The sequence below is a fragment of the Sminthopsis crassicaudata genome, chromosome 6 (genome assembly GCF_048593235.1).
Source record: "Sminthopsis crassicaudata isolate SCR6 chromosome 6, ASM4859323v1, whole genome shotgun sequence".
NCBI classification, from domain to species: domain Eukaryota; kingdom Metazoa; phylum Chordata; class Mammalia; order Dasyuromorphia; family Dasyuridae; genus Sminthopsis; species Sminthopsis crassicaudata.
The window spans coordinates 104,179,415-104,205,694 of NC_133622.1; the positions used below are offsets into that span (position 1 = coordinate 104,179,415).

General features: G+C 35.0%; 2 protein-coding genes across 3 annotated transcripts in view; one reads left to right on the top strand and one right to left on the bottom strand.

Moving 5' to 3' along the window:
* Positions 1-3,551: 3,551 nt before the first annotated feature.
* RWDD4 (RWD domain containing 4) lies at positions 3,552-17,415 on the bottom strand. Of its 2 annotated transcripts, none has more exons than XM_074272531.1 (7): positions 16,981-17,415; positions 13,674-13,754; positions 10,442-10,551; positions 10,204-10,351; positions 8,865-8,982; positions 7,171-7,220; positions 3,552-4,452 (listed from the first exon to the last, which is right to left on the bottom strand). In XM_074272531.1, exons 1-7 carry the CDS (start codon positions 17,002-17,004, stop codon positions 4,420-4,422), a joined length of 564 nt encoding a protein of 187 aa, XP_074128632.1. In that variant the 5' UTR covers positions 17,005-17,415; the 3' UTR covers positions 3,552-4,419. The 2 variants fall into 2 exon arrangements, with proteins under 2 accessions (XP_074128632.1, XP_074128631.1); XM_074272530.1 differs by having other exon boundaries at positions 3,552-4,485; positions 7,131-7,220.
* A 99-nt stretch (positions 17,416-17,514) lies between these two features.
* TRAPPC11 (trafficking protein particle complex subunit 11) overlaps positions 17,515-26,280 on the top strand; it is a 69,947-nt gene continuing 61,181 nt past the window's right edge. The window contains exons 1-2 of the mRNA XM_074272529.1: positions 17,515-17,682; positions 26,002-26,215. Of these exons, the coding sequence (XP_074128630.1) occupies positions 26,012-26,215 (204 nt within the window). The 5' untranslated portion in view covers positions 17,515-17,682; positions 26,002-26,011. The remainder of the gene's footprint in view (positions 17,683-26,001; positions 26,216-26,280) is intronic.

Below are 26,280 nucleotides of genomic sequence, written 5' to 3' on the forward strand. Positions count from 1 at the left end.
AAAAATGGAGCCAGTATCATAAGTCAAGTAGTTCTAGTTTTTGTCATTCATTAACATTACTCACCTAAGATAGTTTACTATCCTTTCTTTTCTTTTTTTTCTTTCTAAATGTTCCTAACATTACCTATTGTCTTTTTTTTTTTTTCCCCTATCAGAAAAGATAGAAATGAAACATCAAAGGAGAATCAGAAGAAAGCCAGAAAAGAAAGTGATATTCAGAGAGTGGTCAATGTAGCAGATGCTTCAGATTAATTCAGAAAGGTCTAAAACAGAAAAGTCCAATGGATTCGACTATCCACTATTTAGAGATGTTCCTAATGTCTCCACACAAAATGGTTTCAGTGGAATGACAGAGATAGAAGTCATCCTATAAGGGATTAAGGAATGAGTTGGCAGTAAGGAAGAGAATGTACATCACTCCTCCTAAGTGTTTGGCAGTGGATTTTCAGTGAAAATGATAAGAAAGATTCAAAGACAGCTAAATTCCTATAGGCATTTCTCAAAAAATAAATAAATAAATAAATAAAATAAAAAAATAAAGGGAGGAAATTGTGAAGAAAATAATAGATATGGAATCTATCTTGGAAATCCTGAATCAAAAGAATTAACCAATGCAGAATTACATCACTGCCAAAATTGAGCAAATAAAGAAAATACAGGCATAGAACATAATTAAATTATCCAAATATTTGGATAGGGAATAAAAATTTGGTAGGGAGTTACATGGCACAGTAGATAAGAGTTCTGGGCCTGGAGTCAGAAGATCTGAATTCAAATGTAACTAATCTCAAAACACTTACTAGCTATGTGATCCTGGGCACATCACTAAATCTTGTTTGCCTCAGTTTTCTCATTTGCGAAATGAGCTGAAGAAGGAAAAGGCAAACCACTCTAATATTTTTGTCAAGAAAAACCCAAATGGGGGCATAAAGAGTCAGACAAACTAAAGAATGACTTTTTAAAAATTGGCAGCAAAAGGGGGAAAGATTCAGTTTTGTGGAATAGCAGGTAAAATTAAGAGTTAGATTTTGTTTTTTCAGCACATGAAAAAATTGCTCCTATTTGTAAGCAAAGAATGAGCATCTAGTTGGTAAAAAAAGACTGAAAATGAAAGAAGGGGGAATTAATTGATAGAGCAAAGACCAAGAGAAAGAAGGAAAAGTGAGAACTGTTGGCATAAACAAATGGTCTAATCTTGTAAAGGAGTATTATCTCTTAAGAGAAAAAAAGAAACAAGAGATTTTGAGGTGTTGAAGGAGTTTAAGAACATCAGAATAAGAATATCAAATGTGGAGAGGGTCTTCAGGGACCGTCTAGTCTCACCCAAAAGGAACATCTCTGATAAATGATTACCAGACTTTTACTTGAGCAATTAATGAATTGGCACCAGTTAATGCAAGATCTATACTAAATTTGTATAGCTCTAATCTTACTTTGAGTAGAAATGTGGCTGTACAATTATTTATTGTTCTTAGTTTTAGTTGTACCTATTGCACCTTTGCAAAACATTAACATTTCAAGGCAATCTTCTCTGCAATCTTAAATTGTAGAAAAATATCTAAAATACTTTCACAATGACAGGGTTTCAAATATACTTATTAGTCTTCTCTCCTTTAGGTAAAATATCTTAAATTTTGTCAAATGATTATTATTCAACAGGCACATGGCAAGTACTATGCTATTTGCTGGCGGATACAAGGACAAAATTGAACTCAGCCATGCCCTTCAGTAGCTTCCACTGTATTGGGTGAGACGTGAAAATATTCACAAAATACATAAAAGATAATTTGGGGGAAGGCTCTATAGTTAAGGAGTGATATCAGGAAAATGCTTGTGTAGAAGGCAATATTTAAAGCAAAATAGGGACAAGAAATAGCTTGAAAAAAAGCACAGAAATGGGAAATGGCCCATCACTTATGAGCAATAGAAAAGCCAGTTTGGCCAGATTATAGCGTATATGAAAAGGAGCAATAAGAAGAGTAATCTTGGAAAGGCAGGCTGGAACCAGGTTGTAAGGATGTTAGATGTTGATATCTTTTAAGATTATCCTAGAGGCAACAGGGAACTGGTGTATCATGTCCTAAAAGGATGTTCTCCTGGACTTTTACCAGTCTTCAGAAACTCATTTTTCTCCAAAATCTCACCTATTCTAAACATGCTGCCCTTAGAACCTCTCTCTCCTCCTGAAGAAAGCAGAAGGTAGACATCTACTTCAGGAGGCGGGCTGAGAGCAGTCATTTAATCATTTCCTATCCAATTACATAATTTCATCATGCTCCTGTGCAGGTGGCCATTCCTCTCCACCCTTTTCAGTTTCTTTTTGTGTTGTCCTTCCGTTATTACATTCTGAGCTCCTTATAGGCAGGGACTGTCTTTTGCTCTTCTTTATAGCCAGCCTAGTGCATGGCACACAGTAGGTATCTTAATACATGTTTATGACTTGGCTACAGACCTCTCCCTGGATCAACTTGTATTCATTTGTATATAGTCCTACGTGTATCTTCTCTTCCATGTGTTAAGTTCCTTGAGAGCAGAGACCATTTCATTTTGTCTATCCCCTAAATCCAATTATTTATGTATTAGGATTAGTTGATTATGAAACCTATAGTGTGAATAGAAAGATCTAAAATACATTGCCAAAGAGTTCTTAAATTTCAAAAACCTCATTAGATGAGCATCAGCTTAAAGACTTCCCTACATTATATTATTTTTAGGTCTGTTAATCCATTTGACTTATTCTTTTAAATATTTAGTTGTTCCTCAAAAACCATTTTGGGGACAGGCCTAGGCTGACTCTGCTTTTGACTCTTTAGACTTTAATGCCATGCCCCTGCAAGAGTACTTCCCAGCCTTAGCTCCATCACAAGGCTAGGACTGTCTTTTTGCTCATATTTATATGCAGGGGTATGTAGGATGTTTTAAGGAGAACTAGCTCCTCTAGTTTGAGGACTTACTGAATGCTTTTCAAGGCTGTTCATCCGTCTTTGCATCTAGCACTCAACTCAGCTGCGGCTTTATAACACACATACAACCACCAAACCTAGTGAGTGACTCAATAGACCGTAACCAATAGGCCTCAAAAATGATGAACTGGGAGTGAGGGGCATATATCTCAATCATGTGAAGACTTCCCCTGGTGGATTGGGTGATAAGAACAGTTTGCTGAAGGATGCCTTGTGGAGGGCTTTGAACTTGATCACACATTGAAGACACCAAGGTCATCCATTACATCTCAGGTTATCTTAGTTATCCTGACTTTTGTCTTGCCACTGGACGTCCATGACTGGAAAAGAAGATGAAGCTGCTGACTTTGTACAACTCTGCCTCACTTAAATCCAAATCAGGCAAGAGTTAAGACATCACCCTGTCATATCATTGGTCCTCTTTGAAAATCAAAAATAAATATTCCTATGTCATACACTTAGCAGAGTGCCAGAACACAGAAAAGTGCTTAATGCATGCTTACTGCCTATCTGTAAAGACTAAAGTCTTTACAGTACTATAACACTTTACAACACTAAACAAAATAAACAAAAAAAAAAAATCAACAATGGCAGATAAATAGGAATTTATTAAAATCAATGTCTCCAACAATAAAAAATTAAATGACATTAAGGCATCTTTTACTCCATTACTGTGTATTCAGTAAAGATTTTTTTTTTTTAAAAATACAAGAGAGCAACATCTGTACAAAATTCTTTCCAATGCATTTGGCAGAATTATTTTTTTTTCTTAAGCTATATATTATGAAAACCTCTCATGTTTAAAGATCCCAATATATCAATATTGAGAAAAATATAATTTAGATTTATCTGTGAGAAGACAGCAGTTCGCTGGAAAAGAACAAAACAAAGTAACTACATACAGATGTGAACTACATGAAAAGATCGTGGTGGTATTGAACCACTAGCTTTCTCTGAAGCAATTTAAACATCAGTAATTCAAGGGAATGATAGATGAAGACATAAAGTGACAAGCCTATTAATACAGGTCATGCTGCCAAATAATTTCACTCTTACTGTTTACTCCACTGAGATGAAGACTTGAAATGGGTATGCTTGATAAGCAGCTTTATTCTAATTGGCTTTACATTCCCTTAAAAAAGTCATACCCTAGAATAAGACAGTATAATTAACACTGCATATATCTTCATTTACTCTTCTTGATATTTGATCACTTATAAAGCTTAACAGGCTCCTGAAAGGACACTGCACATTCTTAGTGGCATGTTTTACCTTCCTTTAAGGCAAATTTGTGAGAATAATGAAATACCAACAAATCTCTGCATGAATTTGTGATCTAATTATTTAGGAACATACAAAAACATGTCTTATAAAATGCCACTTCAATAGAAGAAAAAAAAGTTGACTTCAGTTACTGTATTAAAAGATGGTGTTTTCTTGTATCAAGTTTCTTTCATTACTCATCATCTTTAGAACCAGTTTTGCTTAACTATAAAAAGAAAAGAGAAATATTAAGTTTAAACTGTTACATTATTTCTACTTCATTTCAAATTAAAAATATTTCTAGCTAATACAATTGGTAACAAAGTTTACATATTTTGAAAGCTCTAAGTTTATTCTGTATAACTACTTCAAACATTTAAAACTACAGGGAATGTTAAGATATAACTATCAACAGAAGACATATTTCTAAATTATCTTTTTTTTTTTTTTTTTTTTTTAAAAGGCAAAATATATGTAAGCATTTTTAGGACTCACAAATAGATTCCATTATGGTACAACAGGAACCAAAATGAAAAACTGGGGAATTAGTGAAAATTTATAAATTCAGAAATGTAGGAAAAACCTATGAAAAACACAAAACACTTTAGGGAGCAGACCCTGGGTGCAAACTTCTAGGCAGAACTTCAGTGGTTATTCCTTCTTACTCTGATATCTTCACTCTTATTTTTTCATTTCCTTTGGTCAACTTGGTCTCAAATTCTACCAGTATCTTTTGAGTTTGCATTGGAAACCTTTCAGCCTACTTTCCCAGTAACATTTATACACCTTAGTCAGAAGAAAGGAAAAAGATGTAATTGGGGAGCATGGGTTACTCAATTGGGAGGGACATCAACAACATAAAAGCAATAGGACGCTAGGATGAATGGTACTGAAAGGAAGGGGTGAGGATGCTAAATACTGTACTTGGGGCAGTTAGTTGGTGTAGTGGACAGATCACCAGCACTGAAGTCAGGAGGACCCGAATTCAAATCTGGCCCCAGACACTTAATACTTCCTAGCTGTGTGATCCTGGGGGTAAGTCACTTAACCCCAAATGCCTCAAGGAAAAAAAGAAATGCCGAACTTAAAAATTTCTAAAACCCTCCTCTTTAATCTAATAACTATTGTCTAGGATTCAAGCTTTATGCTAATATAGTTCTCTCATGTTACATATTTAATTAAATGACTGCAATGCAGTTGTTGCAATAAATGAACTGTTTTTAGGAGTATTGTAAAAGTATTGTCCTAGCAAATTTCAGATCTAATGAATCTGGGAAAAAAATTTAAAGCTGACTAAAGTGTTAAAAAGAATGAATCAAAGACAACAGGTTGAAACAAAGAACTAATTAGTTTGTAATGTTTAATGTAATTGTCAGGAGGGGCACTTTCCTGGGAACTGTCTTGGTTTAAGAAACCAATTCATAAAAATTTCCATGGCTCAACCTATATTCCAAATATAATTAATAGACAAATTTAACTGTGTACAATTAAAGATGCACTATTTATCACTATAGAAATTTGAGGTCATCTAGTCAAACACCATCAACTTAACTTCTCTGATTTGTCCAAAGTTATACAATTAGTTAATGAAAGAGGAAGGATCAGAACCCTTATTTAAATGTTCAATATGCTCTGCTCTGAATAAAGGATCAAAGATTCAAGCTGAACACATGCTCAGCCAAATTGAAAACAAAATACTTTTAACATAGAGCTAAACATAAGCCCATACTATGAGCCATTCCTTGGGTTTTGTATGCATCATATAAGTTAGCCAACCAAAGGAGGAAGTTAGGGATGGGATGAGGAAGTAAAATGGGATCCATCAGCAGATCTGGAATAGGAAGTAGTTGAAGTATTGATTTTCAGATCTTGGAGTAGAGGATGGGGCTATGGTGAAGTGAGAGGCCATGACAATTTATGTGCCTGTTTGAAAAGGAGATTTCTCCCCATCCCATATCCATTCATTTAAGGGAGGACAGGAAATAGAGAGGGGCAGCTTGATAGTACAATAGACGGAGCACCATGAGTTCAAATCCAGCCTCAGACACTTACTTAGGTATATGACCTTGGATAAGATTTAATCTTTTGCTTCAGTTTTTTATCTTTAAATAAGCTGGAAAAGGAAATGGCATACTCAAGTATTTTTGCTAAGAAAACTCTAAATGGAGCCATGAAGAGTCCAACATGATTGAAATGACTCAAAACCAGGAGAATGTCAGCTTCAGGAACTCTCCATTCTGTAATCTTCCTCACCTTACTTGTCACAAATATCTCTTGGCTATCTTTTTCATTTAGAGCTGGGTGATCTCTGGTTATACTATAGCTCTCTGGTCACCCCTTTCCTAGAAGTGCCTCATACGCCAAAAAAGCACCACTTCCTCTCCAAAATTCTAATTCTATCGCTAATTAGTGGAATCTCAAGGACTTGAGAAGCATTTCTGAGTTACTTCTTCTCAAATAACTAATTATGACTATGGATAGAACAGTGGAGTGCTGGGATTGGAGACAGGAAGACTGGAATTCAAATCTAGCCTCTCATTAATTGAGTGACTGGGCAAATAACAAATTAGCTCGATCTCCTTGTCTATAAAATAAATAAGAGTACCTACTTCCTAAGGTTGTTGGTAGGATCAAGAAAAAGCATTATATGTAAAATGCTTAGAATAATGTCTGGCACATGGAAGAATTTAATAAATGCTCATTCCCTTCTTTTCTCTTTCCTCCTACTCTCCCTACACATTGCTACAAGGTTACTACCTAGGGGGAATAAAAAACCCAAGTATTTAAAAATACTCACATGCTGAATGTACACAAACATCAGACACCAGTCAAATCCAAAGGTTGTTAGGGGAGAAAGTAAAAAAAGAGATTACATAGAAGTTTCATTATGATACCAATAACTACTAAAACTAAGATAATAAAATACTTTGTATTTAAAACATACCTTAATCACATCAACCCAGTTCCAGCCTCGTGGAAGTTCACCTTTGTGATCTACAGAATCAAAAATAAATAAATAAATAAATAAATAATCATATATTAAAAAAATTCTCTTTTCTTTTTTTTAAAGTCATTTTCAAGAAGAAAAGCAAACTTTATACATCAATACTAAGAACAAAAACCACTTAGCTATACAATCACTTTTAAAGAAAAGCACTAAGTTCACTAGTAATTGAATGTTCTATTATTGGTGAATTGAACTTGATTAAGACTATTATATACTTTTCCAATGTGAAACACAGAGGCAAAATGCCCAGTGTGGGAAGAAAAAGTAATTTTATTGTTTATATTTATGACTAAAGCTGATGTTTGGGAACACTATGAACAAATACTTGAATAGTGTCCAATTCATTCAAAATTGTTTTGGTACCTGTCAGAAGACAGAACTAATTATTTTGAACTAATTTTGACTGGGACTATGAAAGTCTAGCTTATAGTTGTTTTAGAGAATTTAATATTATTCTAAGAAGTCTATGGCATCCTTTTTTTTTTTTTTTTGCCTCTTCTTAGTAGATATGAGACCGTGACACCCAAACAGCACCAAGGCATTAAAAAAACCTTCTGAAGAACCAAAGGAGTGCTTAGTCATGAGGTTCACCAATGGCTTAGCTAATAAAATGCATGGATGGATTTACAAGTGGAAACTGTTTTTAGTCACTGTTTCAACAGTTGCCAAAGAAGAAACATATGCAACATTTTACTATTACAGGGCTGGCATTACTGCTAAAGGGACATAAGAAAAATATTAAAAGAAAGGAAACTAGTGATGTTACGTAAGAATATCCATTCATTTCAGACAAAAGTTCTTATAAAACTGTTATATTCTTCAAAAGGCTAAGTTTATTATGTATAATTTTGAGAAATTAAACCTAGTACCTCACGAATGCTTGCTTTTTAAATTATTTAACACTGTTTTGTCTCACAGTAATGAGAAAACAATAATTATGAGATGACATTTAAATCTTTTAATATTTATAGAGTGCTTTTATTTTTATCTTATATGTTTTTTCACAACCAAGAAATTAAAATTATCCATTTTACAGCATGGGAAACTGAGGACTAAAGAGGGACATGATCACAAGAATAGTAAGAGTCAATATTCACATATTGGTTGTCTGATTTAAAGTCTAGTCTTTCTACTATATTAGAATTACCTTCAATTTTCTAATAACCAACCTAAAAATTCTAGTTGGCTGGATTTAACAAATTTGAAGGAGGATTCTTAAAACAGAAAGCTTTTTTTTTTTTTTAAACACTTAACAGAAATATATTATAAACATGAAGAAACAGAAATTCCCAAAGGAAAGATTGAACAAATAAAATATAGAGAGTATTTCCATACCATTTTTCTAATACAAATCATGCTAAAATTATAACTTTCCTGCTAATCTGACTTATGGTTACCCTAACATTCACTTACCTGATCTTCAAATAGCAACATTTAGTGATGAAACATTAATAGTAGCAATTAATCAAATTTATACTTGTGGCCCAAGGTCAAATCTGATTCTAAGGCTCCAAAAGTAATCTTTTGAAACAAAAATTATTAAGTATGCAGATAATCATAATGAGAGAGTCAAAAGCTTATCCATAAGATTAAAAAAAAAATCAATGGATCTAATACTTAGCAGTACAAACCTGTCTTGTCTGCAAGCTTCCGTTTCTGAGTTTTTGAAAGCTGTTCTTTTTTATCTTTTTTCTTACTTGGAGGAACAATATTAGAAGTTTCAGCTGAAATAATATTGCTTATTGATGTCTGAAAAGAATAAAAACAATTCATGAACTATATTTTATAGCTCATATTAAATAAGCTACATATTTTTAGTTCTTGAAATACTTCAATTGTCTTACTATCAAATAAATGAAAACAGGCAAGATTAAAGTTATCTTCTATTAACTAGCTGGCATCATTATACTACCAATACTTAATAAAATACTGTATTCAAAGGGTTACATATCAATCGAACTGTTATAAAAAATACCAATGACAGCAAGTTTTAAAGCACATTGAAAATAGATGACATTAATTCCAGGATAGATATTAAGAGCAATTAATTTACCACAACTTAAGAATATTTAACATGGGCTTTAAAATGCACATCATGCCACCAAGCACCTATAAATTATAATTACTTCTTCAGATCATCTCAGTTTTCCCCCTAACCAATGAAGAGGATTTTTTCCAACATTATGGTCATCAAGTCATTAAGGATATTTCGAAATCCAAAATTGTGGTACAGCCTTATACTAAGAAGGTATATAGAAAGAAGACGTTATATTCTCTGTCCTTATAACCTATTCAGAAAAATGTATATAATTAAGTGTTAAGATATGATGTAGTAGCAGTACCAAAGCTACATGCATTAAGTTCTGCCTATTTGTAACAAAAGTAGCAGTATGATTTTATAGCAAAAAATTATATCAACAATAGGGCATATCCCATACCAATAGCAGATCACAGATTTTTAAAAATTATTATTTTTATTTATTTATTTTATAATTATAATAATTTTTTTTTTTGGACAATACATATGCATGGGTAATTTTTTTTTTTTTTTTACAACATTATCCCTTATACTCACTTCTTTTCCGAATTTTCCCCCTCCCCTAGATGACAAGCAATCCCATACATGTTAAATGTGACAACAGATTTTTAAAGAAAGTAACAGTAAATTGCCTAAGTTATATTTTGTCCTATTTCTCCAAGAGAATTTAAAAAATTCTCCAAGATACATGAGAACAGTTTTCCATGCCTCAATGGAGCCAAATGAATATGAAAGGAATTAGATAATTCTGGTTATTGATATCTTGGTTTCTATATGACACTGAAGCATATGAAATTTAATGTGCTAATTAAATTTTAAAATTTATTTGCATTTTATATTTGACCTAAAGTTTTTTGCAAAATAAACTCCTGGGGCATTTAAATAAAAAGAATTAGGAAAGGTTATCATAAGGACCCCAATTATATCCTCACCACATTATTAACAGGGTGATGATTCTCCATGAACTGTTCTTTATTGTCCTTGGCATATTCAAACAATGTATATGTCATTGCAGTTCCAAGATTAACTTCAACTTCTTCCTGTAATTTAGCCAGAATACTCTGCTTTACAGCTGATGATCTAGAACATAGAACATATTTTTAAAAGAAAAGGAATTAGCAAAGTAAAAGAGAGAGACAAATGGAAACAGTAAATGAAAAAAGCACTTACATGGTATTATTGAAAAAAGCATTCATAGATATGATTGGAGCTGTTTGTGGATATGTTTCAGTCCAAGAAACTTCTATTAAGAAGGCTTTGGGATCACCATTTTCACCTATCTGAAGGAAAGCAAAATGTTAAATAGAAAAGTAGTTACATATGTTACAAAAGTCAAAGGCAATAGAAGATATAATTATAATATTTAAAATGATAAATTATTTTCAATACTAGTACCTAAACCATGAATTTAATATAGTTTTTTAAAGAACCAGGAACTCTGGATGAGCTCCAGCTCATTCTTAATCTGTAAGGACTTTGGTTGTTCTGGTCTCAGAATGCAGGAACCTTCATGTATGTGCCTTATTTCTAGAAGTACAGAGAAGCTCCTTCAAGAGGAGTCTTATGTTACCCAGGTAGTACTAGGGCTCAGCATACTGTAGAAATTTTAAAAATGTGTGTTGAAAATGTAAGAAAATTTGAATCAAAAATCCACTAATGACAGAAAAAGCTCATTTCTCTCATCATTTTCTGCCTATTGAACCATGAGATTCAATATCTAGAACCATAATATAAATATTAAGAAACTCATTCAAATTTTCATCGTCTGCATTCTTCACTAAGCTTCAGGAAAGAAAATAAAAAGTAATTACACAGTATTTTAAGGTTTACAAAACATTGTCTTCAACCACTCTGTGAATTAGATAGTGTAAATATTATCCTCATTTTTAAGATGGGGAAACTAAGGCTCTGAATAGCTAAACAACTTGCCTATGACACAAGTAGTCTGAAGCGGGAATCAAATCCAACTTTGGACTAGTGCTTTATCCATAACACTATGTGAGCAGTTAAGTGTACAAGAAGGAAAAGACAAACAAAATGGGGAATCTACAAACCCCAAAATCAAGTACTAAATAAATTAAACTTTACTCATTCCATAAAGAAAGTTAAGAATTTTCCCCAAATACTTTTTAGACTTTCATTTTCTAATTATTTAACTCTTGTTCCTCATACTTAACAAAAGAAGCAATAAAACAGTTAAATTTGGAAATTCTATGTACTAGACATAGTTTTATTTCTCTAAACCAATTAAAATAGTTCCAGAAAATATGGTATAATTATTCTAGGAAAAAAAGTATTGCACTTATTATTATAAGAAGTCAGATAAATGATATATAAAGGAAAAATAATAATTGTTAAAGATGTGTTTAATACCAATTCTATTTCAGACAAATATTATCCTATAACTTTTTACATTTATCACCTCAAAATTGAAAAATCATTTTGGGAAAATATCAACTATCCTATTAGTATATCATGGTACAATAGAAAAAAAGAGCCAGCCCAAGACAGTCTTGATTATAGCCCCAACTCTGTCACGAACTGGCTGTATAATTTTCAACAAATTACTTAGCCTCTGGTTTGTTTCTTCTTTGATAAAATCAGTTATTCATTGTTCAGCTGTGTCTGACTCTCTGTGACCCCATAGACCACAATATGCCATGTCCTTTTATCCCCTACTATCTCTTGAAATCTAAGCTCAAGTATGTTGTTAACATACTATCCATCTTATGCTCTACAGTGAACTTTTCCTTTTGCCTTCCATCTTTCCTAAAATCATAGTCTTTTTTTTTTTTTTAAATGAATTCCATCTTCTAATTAAGTGACCAAAGTATTTAAGGTTCAGCTTCACTATTTGGCCTTTCAGTGAATAACTTGAATTAATTTCTTTCAGTATTGACTGCTTTGTTCTCCTTGGTATCCAAGGGACTCAGCTTTGTTATTGATTATTTGTTGCTGAGTTTTCTTTATATTCCATTTCTCACAGTCATACGTTACTACTAAAAAAAAAAAACCCCATAGCTTTGATTGTTGTCCACATTTGCCATAACTTTCTTTCCAAGGAGCATCTTTTAATTTCATGGTTGTCTGCAGTGATCTTTGAACTCATGAATATTAATCTGACACAGTTTCTATTTCTTCTCTATTTGCCAAGAAGTGATGGGACCCAATGCCAAGATCTTAAGGTTTTTTTTTTTTCCCCCAATATTAAGCTTAAAGCCAGTTTTCTCTTTCCCCTTCATCAAGAGGTTTCTTAATTCCATTTTCTGCCATCATAGTGATACTGTCTACATACCTGAAATTGTTGATATTTTCCCCTGAAACCTTCATTCCAGCTTTGGAGTCATCTAACCTGGTATTTCACATTATATATTCCATATAAGTTAAATAACTAAGGTCACAACTTACAACCTTGTCCTATTCCTTTCCAATCTTAAACCAATTAGTTGTTCCATGTTTGATTCTGTTTTTGGCCTTCAAACAAGTTCTCCAAAAGACAAAAGGTGATCTACTAAAGAAGGAAATGGCAAACTACTCCAGTATCTTTGCCAAAAATTCCTCACGGACAATACTAAAATGATTTAAAGAGATGATACCAGAAAATGAGCTCCTCAGATCAGAAGGTGTCCAAAACATTAATGAGCAAAAGTGGAGAAAAACTACATGTAAGTACAGCACTAATGGCTGGGCTAAAACCAAAAGGAAGATTCAGCTGCAAACAAAAATGATAACAAAAGTCTGATGTTACAAAAAGCAATACTGCATAATAATCTGGAATATAAGATTTACAAACCAAGGTAAATTAGATGAAGCCAGGTAGGAGATAGAATAACCATTGGTATCTTGAGTGTTAGTGAACCTAAATATATAGCAATGAATAAATTTAATTCAGTTGATCACTACCTATACCACTGTATACAAGAATTCCTTAGAAGAATTGGAACAGTCCTTAAAGTTAATAAAAGGAGGAGAAAAAAAATAACTGGGATATAAACCCCAAAGTGAAAGTATTAAAGTATATTATATTTGATTTCAATTTCAATTACCCAATTCTAAGAATCTATTACAATTTTTTAAAGCTAACGTTGTGATTTTAAAAATCTCATTTATTGAAAGATACATAATTTACTTTATAATATGTGCTATAAATAAGTACATCAATTTAAACAAGAGAAACAAATGACTAGATTCATAAAACAAAAACCAGCATCTCAACAATATCTCCTTTTGCAAAAATCAATGAATAAAACATCTAGAAAAAGGAGAATCTGCTCTCAAGTTTACATTCTAAAAGGAAAGACAGCAGCATATCCATATGTAGGCACAGAGAAGACATATATAAAGCACAAAACTTAGAGGGGAAAGCAACAAAAAACAATCTCATTTTTGCTTTGATTCTTACCCTATATTGAAATGACACTGGACTTAATTCTCGGAAACTTTCATCACCTTCATAAATAGAACGCAATGCTTCCAGCTCCATCTAAAAGAAATAAATCAAATTATTCTGCTTCAGTAATAACCGGGAAACAGAAATTGGTATAAATTTACTACATGAAAATAATGTCTGTTAACATACTTTAAAAAATTATGAACTTACTACAAAGCACTATCTACTTGAAAACAACTATCTTTTAACACATTTTAACATTTAACAAATTTCAAGTTGACAGTTTAGGGCAAGCAGAGAAAAAACAATAGGTACAATTAAAAATTAAGTGAAGGAAATTTTAAAATATATTTAACAATTATCTAGTACTTATAACATTACTCAGGATTGCTCAATGCATTTCATGAAAATCAAAATAAAGCAATCTATTTTATGTCTTCTGAAACCTGCATTAAAAAACAAAATCAGATAATTCTTCCCTCTCAAATATTCACAAATCAGCAAGGTTTTAGTCCATTGCTATAATCTCCCTATGATGATTACCTTCTAAATATATAACTTCTAATAGTAAGTTACTTCCCAAACACCAAATTTGTTTTACATATACTTATTAATTTACACTTACAAAGAATTTTTCTCTCAAATATTTTTTTGTTATTAAAATAGTACAGGAGAAGAAAGCATTCAGCACTCTTTTCATCAATGTTTCAAAGATCATGATTTTGTAAGTATAGACACTACCTGAAGAAAACCTCTTAAGTTCCCATCTTGAAAAAAAATTATTATTCTACAGAACCTGGTGATGAACTTCCAGGACCTTAGGATGGTCCTTGAATAACACACACATAGTAAGTTACTAGGCTCATATAAGCTTTTCCAGTGAAACAGGACATACTCTGGAGCTTGCATTTCCATAGCCAAGTGTGAAAGAGCCTGGTGGAGGGTTATTAGCACTACAGCAATATTTCAACTTGTACAATGAAAAAGGATTATCTTCAAGAGATCACAAATCCATTGAAGCACCAATTATCCACTAATGCTGCATTTAATACTGGCAAGATACAGGTATGACATCTTAGTAAATTGAGTTTAACCTAGAGTCAGTGAATTTGTTTTTAAAAATATTGGATAAATGTGTTTCAATAAAACCAGTTTTATTTCTAATTTTATTGTTTTATTATATTATAAATTAAATTATTATATCATAAAATATAAAAAAAATTTTTTTATTAATTCAAATCACAAAGTATTATATAAATGACTATTATGTGCCAGACACACACGTGCTGGGGAAATATAGAAAGGCAAAAATCAGTTCCTACTGTCAAGGAACTCATAGTTTAATGGGGGAGACAACATGCAAACAATTACATACAAACAAACTGGAAAGAATAAAATTGAGATAATTACAGAGAAAAGACAGCATTGAGGGGATCAGGAAAGAATTCTTGCAAAAGGTGGGATTTTAAATTTTATGAACTAAAAAAGTCCTGAGAAGGGGTCCATAGGTTTCAAAGGTCAAAGAATGAATTAAATATTTCAGTTTTATTACAGGTTAAAGAAGCTTCTGGGAGCTGACCATCCCTTAAAACACTGTTTCTAAGGTAAAGTTCATTTCACAAAGGGAAGGAAAAAGATTTTAATAGATGTAGCACAACTAGCTCTTTGTAAAAAAGAAACTGGTGGATGAAAAGGTATTTCTAGATGTTTTGCTTTCACTTTCATCAACTTTTTAAAAGTCACAGACTGAGTGAATTCTATTTTGGAGATGGAAAAAAAAAAGGCATGACAATTCTCCCTCAAAACTGCTTATTCAAAGGATGGATATTTTAAAGAGCTCACTATTTCCTGGAGAATTAATGGATCATTTAAATAGACATGTTTTAGACTTTACAAAAATATAAGTTGTAGAAACTGCAAGTATGATTTTATTAATATAGAGAATAAATTGGTACCATCTCAAAAATTTAAGTTATCTCATCTTAGATAGGGCTTGAAATCTTCCTCCCCCCCCCAATCCCCAACAATCCCCTCAAGTCTTTTAAGAATATCACTACATAGAATTCCCAATCTCCCTATTTTTGTCCGCCTGCATTTTTGATTTCCTTCACAGGCTAATTGTACACTGTTTCAAAGTCCAATTCTTTTTGTACAGCAAATCAACTGTTTGGACATGCATACATATGTTGTATTTATTTATACTTTAACATATTTAACATGTATCGGTCAACCTGCCATCTGGGGGAGGGGGAAGGAGGGGAAAAATTAGAACAAAAGGTTTATCAATTGTCAGTGCTGTAAAATTACCCATGCATATATCTGGTAAATAAACACTATTAAAATATTAAAAAAGAATATCACAACAGAAAAATCTATATTATCAGCACTGCAACTGAAATTTCTCTAAGTGACATTTGTCCAGGCCCCTGCCTAGAACTGAAACATTTGGGTGTATCTGCAGATGCCCACTTCTCACCCACTGGATAAGGTCAAGGCAACCTTGTTGCACCAACAAGCCATTTTGGTGTCATGGTGAACCACCGAGTTTTTATTTTTCCCAAAATAAATGTAATTGATTAAAATAAATGTAATTGACTCAATTTTTAAAAACTAAAATTTAAAACTTCAAGTTTCCTTGGTATATGAGACATAGACATGTATGTGTCATATTAAGACTAGTGATCACCACATTGTTGATTTCATTCTTCGAGATCTAACTCATAGATAGGTGTAAACTACAAACATCTTCATTTTTTAAATAATGAGGAACAGTAGAAGGGGTGTGTAAGGGGTGGGGTTGGGGAGGCTGTTTATTTGCATCGATCCTTAATCCGGGCCGACTGCAAAGAAAAGCAGCAGGGTTCTGCACCCTGGATTCTCCCAGCTGGGAGGAGGCAAGGCTGGAGCCGGACTCGGCCCACCCCTTTTACAGGTCTCGGGAGCACAGATTCTGAGCAGAAAAGACCTCGAAGTCACATACAGTCCGCGGACCCAAGCCCATCCCCTCCTCATTTTCCGGGGTCCTAGAGAGGACACGGGACTTAGTCCCAGAAGCTGCCTACCCGGGTCCGCAGTGTAGGATCTCCCTACCGGGGGTGGAGATGGGGAGGGGTGTAGAAGGGTCTTCGGAACGAAGGGGGGAGGGAGAGGGCAGCTTGTAGCAGGCGCTTAGTAAAATGCCGGTTGATTTGGAAGAGCGCTGCTGGCTTCAGATGAGAAAGATATCCTTCCCCACCTCCAGGGGCATCCTCGGGGACGAGAGCTGCTCCCGGCGCTCCCCCTTTTCAGCCTCTCAATTCCCTGAAGGGCGGGATCCTACCTCCTGGTCCTCGTTGGCGCTCATCGCTCCGGCAGCGAGGGCCTCCTCCCTCCGACGGCGAGACAGGAAACTGGGGGAGGGAGGAGGCGGCCAAGGCAGGGGTCAGCACCCAGAGGCCGAAGCCCCCCTCGCCGCCACCACCTCGCCGAACCTCAATCCCGTCACCTCCTAGCCAAACCTAGCCCCGGCACACCAACACGCACGCGCACGCAGGCCCGCCGCCCTCTCCGCGTCAAGCTCCTCGCGCCTAGACCACAACGCGCGTGCATGCGTCATGCGTTCCTCGTTTTTCGCCCCGCCTTCCGGCTCGCGACGTGTGGGAGCATTGAACCAGCGGAACAGCAGTCGGGCTGAGTCGCGGGAGTGGATAATGAGAATGTTGGAGTCCTCCTCTTACCTCGCTCCTCCCCTCCCATTGGTCATTGCTAGAAGCTAAAACTGCTCCCCTTCGCCTACCACGCGCCTTAAGAACAACCGGAAGGGGCGGGAACGCAGGTGTCGGCAGAAGTCGCGGTTCCGCCCAATTCCGCGTTTGCTTCCTGGGTGCGAGGGGGCGGGAATAGTGATGCAGACTAGGCGCCGGTGCTGAGTCTAGGAGTTGAAGGGGCCACAGTGGTGGTTGCTCCACAATTGGTGACCCCGCCTCCCGCCTCTTCCTTGTCCCGTGCGTTCCGCCGCAGCAGGGACCCCCGGGACGCTGAGGTACGGGGCTGAGTCCTGGCGCGGCGATCCCCTCCCTGGCCTCCTGCTTCCAGGGGCTGGCGGGGCTGGGGCCGGGGTTCGGGCGGCCGGAATCGTGGCTAGGGCCTGGGACTGGAGAGTTCTACTACGGCCTTTCCTCAGCGAGATCGTGTTTGGGAGCTGCAGTGTTGGATGTTTGAGTTGCAGTTTAGGCTCGGCCGCTTCCGAATTGGGTGATCTTGGTTCGGGCCTTGCCCCTCTCTCTTGTCTCAGTTTCCTCACCTGTATAAGTAGGGGATTCGGCTAGATTTAGGAGTTCTTAACGTTTCTCGTGTAGTGGACCTCTTGGCAGTCAGTCAACTAGCATTTATTGGAAGAGACCTTAAAAGGTTTTGCAGGGGAAAAAACGAGTAATGTACATACTCCGCCGTGTTATGCATGTGCTATATTAACTAGCTTTGTGGTTCCCATTTATATTAGGTCACTACCACGCTTCACTTGAAATTCATGTCAAAACCGGTAATCCTCAAAGCTGTTAAATAAATGGGACAAGGACGCGAAGCTTCCTGGAAGCCTGCCTTGAGTAGTACTCATTCACTTGTCTCCCAGGGGGAAAAGATTTTGCAGCCGTAGATGATGTGTTCAGGCTTTTCTAGTCTTAACTCCTTCCCTCCCCCCTGGCACATGCAGGCTACCATTTGAAGTGTATAACTTTTACTACAGCACAAAGGAATCTTAGGATGTAAATCACAGAGACAAATGGTAAACACAGGTTCATGCTTCTCTATTTGACACAGATTAGGACATAGTCTCATTTTCTCTGTCTTAGTTTATCTGCTCCAGAGTTGTCTTTTGTTGCCTGTAGATATACCGGGATAAATCCCTCCTCTGAAGGATCTTAGTGGGGGAAGAAGGGATAGTCATGGGGAGCGTCTGGGCGTAAGTAATATGGAGACAAGCTGAGGTGAAAGCTCATCTGTCAGAGCCCAGAGTGGTTCCAAGAATAACCCCTTGTTTTTGAGACCTCCCACCAACTTACAAAGTTCTGTCAAGTTTTACCAAGCTGGAAAGTCTTTACTTGTTTATTCAGCTCAATTCAGTTTATACAATATTGGTTAGACTCTTTGTGCCACACAGTGTATTAATTAGTGACTGGATGTGATGGAAAGCTTAGGTGGGCTAGGGTACCTACCTTCTTGGTTTATAGCAGAGTTCTCAAACTTCAGCCTGTGGGCCAGATGTGGCCACTGAGTTATGGCAAATGGGCTGAGGGACGGAGACAGAGTATGAGGTTTTGTTTTTCCTATAGTCCAGCCCTCCCACAATCTGAGGGACAGTGAACTGGCTCCCTGTTTAAAAAGTTTGAGGACCACTGGATAGTCTAGTGAAGGGATTCTTTCAGCAGTATAAGTACAAAACACAAGCATCATCTTATTATCTTCCTTTTATTAGAGTATAAAACTTTTGGAGAGCAGGGACTGGTTTTTGGTATCTGTATCCCTGGTGCTTAATAAATGTTTGTTGACTGATTAATTCTTCCACAAACCTTCTCTAATTTCAGGGTTTTTTTTTTTTTTTTAGGTCTTCCAAATTCTTTGTATACTGGTGGGCTGCTCCCTTTTTCTTTCTCTATGATGAACACTCCTCATTTCTACTTATATGCTCCATATCTCATTCTGTTGTCTGTGAGGTCACTCACAATTTGTTGAAGGTTATAGTGTTATAGCATTAATTAGCAAATATTGGTACTAAAGATTTTTTTTTCCCTGTCATCTACTCAGAATTGTTTGATTATGACATGCAGTTGCCCAAATGCAATCTAGCAAGGTCACTTTTTAAATTTTTTTCTCCCCTGAGGCAATTGGGGTTAAGTGACTTGCCCAGGGTCACACAGCTAGGAAATAGTGTCTTGAGACCAGATTTGAACTGTGGTGCTCTATCCACTGCGCCATCTAACTGCCCCCACTTTTTTTTTTTTTTTTAATTCATTTTTCCAAATTATCCCCTCCCTCCCTCCACTCCCTCTCCCCAATGACAGGTAATCCCATACATTTTACATGTGTTACAATATAACCTAGATACAATATATGTGTGTAAATACCATTTTCTTGTTGCACATTAAGTATTAGCTTCCGAAGGTATAAGTAACCTGGGTAGATAGACAGTAGTGCTAACAATTTACATTCACTTCCCAGTGTTCCTTCTCTGGGTGTAGTTATTTCTGTCCATCATTGATCAACTGGAAGTGAGTTGGATCTTCTTTATGTTGAAGATTTCCACTTCCATCAGAATACATCTTCATACAGTATCATTGTTGAAGTGTATAATGATCTCCTGGTTCTGCTCATTTCACTCAGCATCAGTTGATTTAAGTCTCTCCAGGCCTCTCTGTATTCCTCCTGCTGGTCATTTCTTACAGAGCAATAATATTCCATAACCTTCATATACCACAATTTACCCAACCATTCTCCAACTGATGGACATCCATTCATTTTCCAGTTTCTAGATACAACAAAAAGAGCTGCCACAAACATTTTCTGCCCCCACTTTTTAGCAAGCTAATTGTACACAACAGCTATCAATAGCTAACATTTATAAAGTATTCTGTGTTTTGCAAAGTGCTTAGGCATAATTCAGCTAGTACATTGTCATCCTCAAATAGGATCTTCCTTTTGGACTCTGTACAGGATATACAGTACAGGAAATTGCCGAGGAAGATCACATAGACAAAAAAAAGAAAGAAGGATGGAGGGCAGAACTTTGTGCTACAGCCATCTTAGATAGGTGAGGAAAGGATAAAAAAGTTAATTGAAGAGATAGCTTTCTGGTGAAGTTGATTCTTACCTTCTTTCTCAAGCTCCTGAAGTCTTAAAAAAATTAGTAGTGATGAATATCTAGAATTGAGGATTAACAAAGAGAAGAACAAAGAGAGAGAGAAAGTATGTGTGTGTGTTTGAATATTGGGGGGGAGAATTCTAAGGTGAATTCATTATTATTGGATGATAAAGATTATAGATTTATTGCTGGAAGGACTTTAGAAATCATCTGATTCCCCCCCCCTCCCCTTTTATACTGTATAGATTAGGAAACTTAAGAAGCAGAATAATTAGTTTAGCTGAGTAAATGTAGGTAGCTATGTAAATAGAGTTGAATTTGAATCTAGTTCCAAATTTACCATTTTTTCCATTGTACATTATATCTCTCCTTGTTTATACCTCTCTTGTTGATAATCAGGACATCTTGATCTGTGACTCTTATTTATTGAGTAATTTTGACATGTTTGAGAATCATCTTATTATTAAAGGTTTTTTTTTTAAAGTCATACATTGAATCAAATGCCTTTAGAAAACAGCAAACAATAAATTGCACTTTTTAGGCATTTGTGTGACTGAAGACTTGACCTGTAATCGATAATAATTTGCCACTCTTAATTTTTTTGGAGGGAGAAAAGTAGAAGAAAAACTTGTAGTTTCATTTGTTTAGGGAATCCTCAGTAAGGAAATTCCCTCTACTTATGCACTTTTCCAGTTAAGAGAATAGTCTGAGGTCACTGATCAGTCAGGAGTCATAAACCAGTATGTATCAGAATCATTTCTTGAATCCAGGTCTTTTTTCTTCATCTAAGTCTAGTTCTTAATCCACTATGCCTTATTCTTTTCTCACATACCATCCATACAATTATAATTCTTTTTTGATATGCATATAAATCATTCTACTATTTAAAAAAAAACATGTGGAAGTTAATTGTTTCTAATGTCTTCGTGATCACTTTTTTGGATAAGAATTCTCTCTGATTTTTTCTTAATCTTGTGTTATTTTCTTTTTTTGGAGAGAGCTTAAAATGAATGGCACAAGTGCTTCCAAAATTGTTATCATCTCCAACACAGATTTCTCTGTAACATGATTTAGTCCAGCTGATTTTTTTTTAGTATTGCTTCGCATTGAGATATTGGTATTAAATCATGGAGTTGTTTTTATGAGAAAGATAAGCTTACTTTTGAACATGTTGGCCTTCAGCTATATATTGTTTATCCAAGTAGAGAGGTCTTTCAGTCATTTGAGGATATGAAACTGGAGGTCAATTATAGGTCTTAGTGATTGTAAAAGCAATTGCCAAGGAAGATCACATAGACAAAAAAAGAAAGAAGGATGGAGGGCAGAACTTTGTGGTGCATCCATCTTAGATAGGTGAGGAAAGGATAAAAAAGTTAATTGAAGAGATAGCTTTCTGGTGAAGTTGATTCTTACCTTCTTTCTCAAGATCCTGAAGTCTTAAAAAAATTAGTAGTGATGAATATCTAGAATTGAGGATTAACAAAGAGAAGAACAAAGAGAGAGAGAAAGTATATGTGTGTATGTTTGAATGGGGGGGGGAGAGAAAATTCTAAGGTGAATTCATTAGTGAATCATTAAAAGTGTTCCATCATGTTTAACATATTGGCTTACTTGCCATCTACTGGAGGAAGTAGAATTGAAAGGGAAGGGGAATTGAAAGGGTCAATGTTGAAAAACTATCCTCACATTTGTTTTAAATAAAAAGCTTCAATTAAAAAAAAAAGTGTTATGCCATGGAAAGACAAATTAAAATACACTTTGGGGAAAGACAAGTCATCATGAGAGTGAAATATTTACTGTCAGTGTCTCTCCTCAGAGCACCTGAATCATATCTGGCTGCTTCTCTTCATTCCATCTACTTAAACGCTACTTTCTGTCTCAGGGTATATAAACTTTTGGGGTCATTCTCCAATCTTTACTTGTCCTAATCACTCTATACTGTTCTAAAATATTCTTTTCCTTTCCCATAGTTTCTCTACTGTTTTCCACTGCCGCCTTGCGGCAGAGATGACTGACTATGATGGTTAGTTCTAAATTCAGTAGACCGAAAAGCTTCAAAATTACAAATAAAATTTTTAAGCAGAAAAGATGATCATAAAGCACTTTAAAATGCATAAGAAGACAACAGAAAAGTTAGAATCACAAACAAGCTAAATATTTAAAAGAAAAGCAAGTATACATACAGATTCACAGTTTCATGCATAATCTGTGTCTATAGAAATGCCCACTTTATTTTGTGTTCAGAATAAAAAAAACTTATAAAACTTATTATTATTAAAATATATTTTTTTCTGAAGTATTATCTAGCTAGTACAAGGGAATATGTTCATCAATTTATATATCTATAAAGCATCCATAGTTTTATCTAGTACAGGTGAAATATACATTAATCTGTGCATGTATAAAGCATACATGTTTTGGTCATTTCATGAAAGCAACAGAAAGTAGAACCCCCTTTTCTCCTCTATTATTAGTGGTCATGGAAGGATTTTTTGAGTCAGAAAATTTTGAAATGTGAACAATTGAGGAATTTCTTTTCGTATCATATCCTTTAAGAGCAGTTGATTATGCAGGCTTTACTGTTTGTTATTCATTTGTTTTCATTTGTGTTAGAGTGGTCATGACTGTATTTGAGGTTTTCTTGGCAAAGATACTAGAGTAGTTTGGCATTTCTTTTTTCCAGCTCATTATCAGCTCAGGAAATTGAATCAAACAGGATACCCAAAGACACACAGCTAAGTAATTTCATGAAGCTGGTTTTGAGCTCAGGAAGAGGAGTCTTCCACACCCCAGACTTGAACTTTATCCACTGTACCATCTAGCTGCCCCCAAAGCTTTACTGTACATAAAAGTATATCATGTCATGCTCCAGGAATTATACATGGTAGAGTAATTTTCTGGAGGTCGATAGGTAGGAGCAAAACTCTAGTTTCAAAGCAGGTTCTCTAAATCCAGTGTTTCTTCCACTATGTTTCTTGCAGAAAGAGCACTGTGTTGGATGGGAAGGTAGGGTGGAAATTAGAGTCAGGGAGTATCCTAGTCCAGAGTGAACTTCTATGTGCATTAAATCTATGTCAGCAAGTATATAATGGGAATCTAGGACCAAAATTATGCTATGTATAGTAATGAGGATATCTTCCTTATAGGGTTACTATTTGATCTAGGTAATAGACCTTTGCTTCTGCCTAGGAGAAAGGAAAGTCCTTCTACAGGGTCCTTTGGTGATTGGTGAGGAGTATGGTAATGATTAGGCTAAGAATGACCTTCTTTCGTGAAACTTAGTGCTTATTGTTTGGGTCCAGGTACAAGGCAGCAGGCCAGACATTTGGATGACAAACTAGATGTCCTTGAAGGGTAGCTTAGTGGAATAAAGATTCAGACTCAATTCCCTTTCTTTCCCATATGTTCTCCAAGATTGCGTCATATCACTCACAATAGTTACATTCTTAAGATGATTACATTATTGCCAAGGATAGATGGCTTGAGGATTCTTGAAAAATGTTGAGGTCCCCACTGTTAATGCAATTAATACATCATTTCCAAGGGCTACACTACATCAATATCCAACTCTATGTCACCTCATTTAGGGTTTTCTTGGCAAAAATAGTAAAGTAAAGTAGTTCACTATTTCCTTCTTCAGCTCATTTTATAGAAGAGGAAACTGAGGCAAACTGGGTTAGGTAGGTGATTTGCTCAGGATCATATTGCAAGTATGTGTGTAAGGCTGGATTTGAACTTAGGTCTTTCTGATTCTAGGCAGCCCCGATGAACTTCATTTTATTTGTTTATATCCTCTAAAGTTGTAACTCAAAAATCTTGTTTTAAAAAGTACTAGAAGTTCTGTTATTGTTTAGCATTTTCTGTTCATATAAATCACTATATTAAAAGGAACTTTGGAGTAAATCTTTTTATACTATGAATATTCACTTTCTAATATTGGTGCTTTGAATACCAATTTTTGTAATTTTTTTTTTTAAAACATGGTGCATCTGTATTTTTTTTTTTTTTCTTTTAAAGTCTATACCCAAAACCGAAGGCTTTTAAATAATTTCCTCTTCCTCCTGGTGAAACTTACATGAACTAAAGCTAAGTGAAGTGACTAGAATCCAGAGAATATTGTATATACAGCAATAAGATGATCAGTTGTGATGGATTTGGCTCTTTTCAACAATGAGGTGATTCAGGCCAATTCTAGTTGACTTTTGATGGAGAAAGAGCTATCTGCATCCAGAAAGAGGATTATGGGCACTTAATGTGGATCACAACATAGTATTTTCACTGTTGTTATTATTGTTATTTCCTTGCTTGTTTTTTTATTTCTCATTATTTTCTAGTTGAAGTAGTTCTTTAAATCTATCATTTATCATTTATTATTGATTTATATTTAAACATGATACTGTTAATGCTTGACTGAGTTAGGAATCTTAATTTTGTAGATATCTTTTATTTTTAACTCATTTTCCCTATATATCTATATCTATATAACTTTTTTGATTTAATGAGCTATCTCTTGTTGTTACAAGATTTAAAAGGGGGGGGGGACAACAGTTGAGCAAAACTAATTAATATGTTAGCTGGGTTTTGGTATTCCATACTCATAATTCCCTTCCTCTGCAAAGAAAAAAAAAAAGGAAGTATGCTTTCTTATTTCTAATCTGGTACTAAGATTTGTTACCATAATTACATTGTATTCAGTTCCTTTTTTTTTTTTTTTTTTTTTGCTCTGTTTTCATTGTTTTAGTGATTAAGTTGTTCTGGTTCTACTTCACTGTGCATCAGTTTATGTTTTCATATTTATAATTTCTTATGATATAATTTCTTTTTCCATTTTTTTATTAGCCACATTTTGTTTATCCATGCCATAGTCAATTAATATCAATCTCGTTTTTAGTTTTTTATTATAAAAAGTGCTGCTGTGACTTGTGGAATCTAAAAGACTCATCTTCATAATACCAATCATTCAGACTAGCTTTGAGACCTTAGACAAGTCTCTTAACCTTGTTTACCTTAGTTTACTCATTTGTAAAGTGAGCTGAAAAAGGAAATAACAGACCACTTCAGAAAAACCAAGGCTAAGAAAACTTTAAAGAGGGCCACAGAGACTCAGACACAACTGAAAATTACTGAAAATTATGAATATTTTTGTGTATGTCAGGCTTTTCTTCCTATCTTTGACTTTCTTTAAACATTAACCTAGTATTGGGATCTCTGGGTCAAAAGATATGAAAATTGACTTTCAGAATTGTTGAAACAATTCATAGTTGCACCTACTGTGTACTGGAATATATGTCTTTCTACCCCTAACTCCTAACCCAACACTATTTCCATTTTTTTATCATCAGAAATGAAGATCTTATTTTTTCTCTACTTTTTCCTCCTTGTGACTATAATGAAAATTAAAAAGTGGGGGATTTTCTTTAGTAATTTCTTAATGGGAAGAAATTGATTTAAGTAGAAATAAGATTTTGAACAATATAGTAAAAATAAATTTTATGCTTTTTACAGAACATTGAAGATGAGTCCCACTCGATGGGACTTTCCTGTGGAATTATGTTGCCGACCTATGGCCTTTGTTACCCTCACTGGCCTTGATGTAGTTTATAATGCTGTTCATCGTGCTGTTTGGGATGCTTTTTGTGCCAATCGAAGAGCTGATCGAGTACCAATTTCTTTCAAAGTGCTCCCAGGTGACCATGAATATCCAAAATGCAGAACCAAGGTAACAGTGTTACTGTGTGTGTGTGTGTGTGTATCCCTATCAGTGTGTGTGCATGCATGCATGTG